This window comes from Xiphophorus couchianus, chromosome 24 (assembly GCF_001444195.1).
Source record: "Xiphophorus couchianus chromosome 24, X_couchianus-1.0, whole genome shotgun sequence".
NCBI classification, from domain to species: Eukaryota; Metazoa; Chordata; class Actinopteri; order Cyprinodontiformes; family Poeciliidae; genus Xiphophorus; species Xiphophorus couchianus.
In genome coordinates, this window is record NC_040251.1 from 1,246,019 (window position 1) to 1,251,590 (window position 5,572).

The following is a 5,572-nucleotide window of genomic DNA, read 5'->3' on the forward strand; positions in this document are numbered from 1 at the left end:
ACAGAATATTTCTCAAAAGTCTTGGTGCTCACCAAGATGGGCTTTTTTGGGGGGAAATTTGAGATGTGTTGGTCAGCAGTGGTTTTGGCTTTGGAGCTCTCTGCCCTGTCTCTTTATTATTTTCGAATCAAATCGAATCATCAAATGAAACCCAAAGAGGCTGTTAATAACAGCTAATTCATTATCTAACAATGAGCAAAATTATATTTTCACATAGAACCAGAAGATTCCTTGATAATACATGAGAAAAAGTACAAAATCTAAGTTAGTTGGATAACTGAGGGTTAGAGGGCACTCCTCTTACTGCCAGCAAACACCATTTAGGACAAGACAGCCTCAGGATGACCACTACCTCCTCCTCCTTCTGAGCACACTTCCTCTTTAAAGTAACTGTGAGAAAGAGAGTTGGCTGCTTGTTCTGTCTCTGTCTAAGCTTGCTCTGTGGGTTGTTAAAGCTGCTGGGGTCGGCTGCTCTGTGACTCTCTTTAGCGCTGCTGGCTGTGGATATGATATGCAGCAGAAAAGGAAGCTGAGATTTCATCTCACAAATGATAAATGACTGGACAATTCATCACACAAGGTAACAAAAGTTTAGAATTCCTTCTGGTTTTTGATTCAAAAAGCTTACACAGGCTTCTGATGATCATTTCATAAAAAGGCAGCTTTTCTACAGCATGTTACATATTATGAGGTGAAAGATTACTTTAATTCAGAATGTTATCTAACTGACTTACGATGCTTTATATCAGAGGAAGAAGCCAGCTTAAAATAGAGTCAATAATCTGCTGCATCCCTGACTATAAAGACCTTCTAGAAAGCATAAAACTGCTCTTAACTTGTAAAGGCTAAAAACCAATTTGCATTGTGTGTTCATCTTTTAAAGAGCTTTTAAAAACACCATTTGCTCAAACTGTAGCAGGACTTTGATACCATAAAACTCCCCCTCGTTCTGCTTGAAAATGCACTTTTTACACGCAAACCCTGGAAATGTACAGGCTTGTTTATTTTCACTATCAAAATTATAGATGTTGTCAATATTCTATATATTACTGCTTGCTAGTGTTTGATATAACATTATGTACCATAAGCACAAATATAATCGGGCTAAGTAAAGTTGAAGTGGTTCCAACACTAAAACTGATAGTTGTTGTTTAAGAAGACTAAATGCTGAATCGAAAGATGCAAAAAATTAGTTAGTGCAGTTTCTGTTGTTTTGTTTTTGTTGTTGTTTTTTACCCATACACATTTTTATATTTACAGGATGTTTGTTCACATTTAAAGCTTGAAAGAACTTGGACATTATTTACCGTGATCTCATTTATTTATTGATTTTATCATAAAAAACCTACATAAACAGTGGTAGTTTTGATACCGCAGAGGCAGCTCTCCATTCAGGGAGCCATTTATGAAGGGGCTGCATAAAAACTCAGGAAAACAAATAAAACACCGACTGGAATCATTTGGAGAAGCTGAGTATTTACTAACTAGAAAACGTTTTGTGAACAATTCTGTCATGGAAATAAGCATAACAAAAACGTAGCTTTGAGAAACTATTCAGAGAAAAAAAATTTAAAAAGTAAAATGAATCTCTGGGTAGAGGTCCAAGAAACGTGAAGTCACACTAATGATTACATTTTTTGTTTGTAAATGAGTTTTGAAATAAAAATAAATATATATATATATATATATATATATATATATATATACTGTATATATATAATTTTATTGCAGAAATGTGTTTGTTTTTGGCAGGTAGGGGTTGTAGGTCTTTCTAAGAACGGGAGGCAATCATGCAAAGACCGCCACTGCACATAAACAATATAACCACTAAAAAAAATTATTTTCCAGGATCTGTATCATATACTATGATTTATGAAATTTTCTCATTATAAATTGCTGCATGACATTAGCCTTGTGCTCCTAACACACGCCCTCATCTGATCTCCGCTCACCTCTTTACAAAAGAGACAACAAATAGGGTCAGTACTGTTATAGTTGAGGCGACCTACGACCCCTGTTGCGTGTGACTTTTTATCGGTTTAATCTGCAGCTACAGCAGCTCTTTTATAGAAAGGCACCACAGAGAACATGTGGTGAATATAAATAAGAAAATTCATAAATACTCAGCTGAAGTGGACTCTTGAGCTGCACAGTGATCTGCAGAAAGAACTATTTTAAGTGGCCCTATTTTAAGAATATTAACAACTAGTTCACTTTAAAGAGAAAGCACACTTTTAAGCTCTTTCAGCTCACTTTAAGGTGCAGCAGACAGAAACAGGTCTCTGTGTTATTGTTATTTCCTGCACACCCCAACATGGGTAAAATCCCCCAATACCATGTGGGAGAATATCTTATGGGTCTGATGGAACCAAACTCGGATGAATTTCTTTGGCCACAAAATCCAAAAAGGTGACACACAAAACTCTGCAGATCGCCAAGAGAACATCACCCAGAGGGAAACATGCTGGCTGCACTAACCTGGAGTTTGAAATTAAAGTTTTGGAATGACAGAGGACAAGACGTGACAATCTCAGAGATCTGGAGAACTATTGCTAGGTAAAGTGGGCGAATACCAAAGATGACTGATTCCTGAAAATTAATCAAAGTAGTATTAGTTTTTAGTTTAGTTTTACCGGATAAATATCAGATTATTCTTTGGATTTGAACAGATTCATCAGGGTCTCTAATATATCAGAACAACCTGGCATTTTTAGGAGTTTAATGTGGGGCATTTAAACTCCTAAAATGTCCAACATTTTACGAGTTTAAATCTAAATGATTTGATATCCATGCACACCTTTTGAGGCACATTACTGAGCACGTGTGCATCATCATTACTGATTCGATCTCTTTCTGTTTGGTTTTATTTTTGCAATAAATTCCCCCAGCTCGCTTCCTCTGCTGCATCCTCTGTTGTGTCTTATTACATCCGTTCGGTTGTGCCTCTTACCCTAAAACTGTCATCTTACTTCTTGCAGAAATAGCTGACAAGGTCATACAATGCATTTGAATGTTTGTGCAAACATCCGACCTCAGACAAGTATAGCCATAAACCTTCTGGGTCCCCCACTGCTTAGTTTTTATACTTTGTTTTTGTTTCTAGGGTAGCTGTTTACTGGAGTGTGTGCAAATGGAAGGAGGACTGCTGATTTCACCAGTGATGGCCCATGCTCTGATCTCAATGGAGAACCTCGTTTACATCATCACCGTGCCACTGTCGACCTCTATCATCCTGGCCAACCTGGTCATCATCCTGGGCATCTCATGCAACCGCCAGCTCCACAACACGCCCAACTACTTCTTCCTCAGCCTGCTGGTGGCCGATATGTGCACAGGCGTGGCGCTGCCCTTCATCCCGTTGATGGGTCTGAACCGGGAGCTGAGTTTCAGCTCCTGTCTGGTGGCTCACATCTTCCCAAATTTCCTCTTCTTGGCGTTTTTGTCCAACCTGGTGATGGTCCACTACGAGCGATACATATGCATCGTCGACCCTCTGCACTACAACACCTTGTGGATGCATCGGCATTTCTCCTTAGCGCTGCTTATAGTGTGGGCACCTCCGCTTTTGTTTGCGTCTCTGCCCGCTTTCGGGTGGAGTAACTGGTCCGGACCAGACTGGAATGACTGCTGTGAAAGCGCCGCAAAATTTCCGCCTCTTTCTAACTGTACGGTAAATCTGACATTGTGCTGCTCCTACAGGCGGGTGTTCCCCAACGCCTTCATCTACTTAGAGGTGTATGGCCTTGTTTTACCGGCCATTCTTATCATCGCTGGCATGACCGGACGTGTACTGTGGATCACAAGAGGCCAGATGAAGGACATCTGCCGCCTCCATAGAGCAGTGGAGCGAGGAAACCAGGCGTCAGACCAGGAACAGAGGCTGAATTTGCGGTATACCCGCTGCTTAGTGGCGGTGTCCCTGACCTTTCTGGCCTGCTGGGTTCCCTACCTTATTTACATGCACGTCTGTATAGCATTCCTCATCATTGACACCAAGCAGAACTCCATCACTCACATCGTGTTGTCCTGCATCGGCATCGGAAGCATGGCCGTGGTGCCGATGGTCCTCGGATTGGCCAACAAGCAGTACACGGAACCAGCATTCAAGCTTCTCCAGAAACTCAGAGACAGGTGGAGGGCAAGGGGCTCAGACGAGACTGCAATCTGAAATAATGCTGTGTATTAATATTTATCAAGTTTTTCTGCAAGAATTGATATCAGAAAGAGTTGGCGGCAGCTTATGAGTTGAATTACGGTACCATTAAGGTAATATTTCATAGCACATGCATCATAAAGTCTTTCTAAATGTCAAATAGTGAAGTTATTATCTCGAGTAGTTCCTTTACCTGCAGTAGAAAAATGTCACATGGTCATATGTTAGAAAAATAGTCATTGTCAGAGCAGAGGGAGGCTAACCACTGCCGTTTTTATTCTCGCTCGAACTAAATTAAACTTAACTTGAACTACAAAGCTAGTATAAGAGTTCAAAGAAAAAGCTTTTCAAGTTGTGCACACAGTAAAACACTAAAATAGTGCAAAATGTGTTTATTTGGTAAAATTAACCAAAATTTTACACAAAGAAATCATAACATCTTTAGTACAAGAAAACATACACAGGTTACTGAACAGAAAGTTGTATGTTTTTGGAAAATGGAGAAAAAAAAAGCTATATTTTATTTGTGACATAATAAAGAACCTGCATGAAAACACTGAAATTCCATTTTAGTACTGGCTTTATATTTATTAGCTTTGTTCAGAGCCATGTTTGGCTAAATTGCTAAAAATCTGCTAAAATGGAGAGGGTGGTGAAAGGCTAGCCTTCCACCACTCCTTCCGGATGAATGCCACCCTGGGCAAGTGCCTCTTTCTGCCACCGAGAGCACAACCAAATATGTGCTCACACACCCCAGAAAGCCCAGTAAAAATGATATATCACTAGAAAATATTGATATGTTATTTACTGATTTAGAAAGATGGACATGTGAATAGTTTTCAACTACGTTATTAGGAAATATGTGAATTTTCTCTTTTTTTTCCACATAAATATTTCTCAAACCATCAACAGTGTCTTTAAAAAACTGTATAATTCAGTCCAATCGATTTGAATTTGCATGTATTTATTTAATTTTTATTATTCAGTTATCTTATTTTTTTAATCTATAAATGTAAAATAAAAATAGCTAGAAATCAATTTTAAAATGTAATATGCTATTTTTTGCTTCTGACATTTCTCGTCATTTGTTGAAGCTCTAACTCCATTAAAACACTAAAATAGTGCAAAATAAACTACAAGTAATACAGACTATGGCATCAGCCACCTGTTGTGAGCATTGACCGTTCTTACAGTATTCACGCCACAGAGGGGCGCCAAATCCCATTCACTACGCATGTAAATATTATATTGATTTTTTTCTTCTCTAGTAGAAAATCTGTTTTAAAAACACAACTGAATGTATTTACTTTTCCAAGAGCTTAGCTAAATATAATCTATCTACTAAAGGTAAGGGAATCGCTACTGTTAATAACTTTCAGAAATTTATAAAGGTCTTCAACTATGACTTACCATATGCCT

At 38.6% G+C, this 5,572-nt stretch overlaps 1 protein-coding gene across 1 annotated transcript; it reads left to right on the forward strand.

The window, feature by feature from the left end:
• Positions 1-417: 417 nt before the first annotated feature.
• Positions 418-5,292, forward strand: LOC114140313 (G-protein coupled bile acid receptor 1). The gene is made up of 2 exons (XM_028010089.1): positions 418-580; positions 3,104-5,292. The coding sequence occupies exon 2, from the start codon at positions 3,131-3,133 to the stop codon at positions 4,166-4,168; it is 1,038 nt and encodes a 345-aa protein (XP_027865890.1). The 5' UTR covers positions 418-580; positions 3,104-3,130; the 3' UTR covers positions 4,169-5,292.
• Positions 5,293-5,572: the final 280 nt, after the last annotated feature.

Excerpts from the sequence above, each read along its gene's own strand:
- LOC114140313 (XM_028010089.1), top strand. The coding sequence starts at position 3,131 with ATGGAAGGAGGACTGCTGATTTCACCAGTGATGGCCCATGCTCTGATC.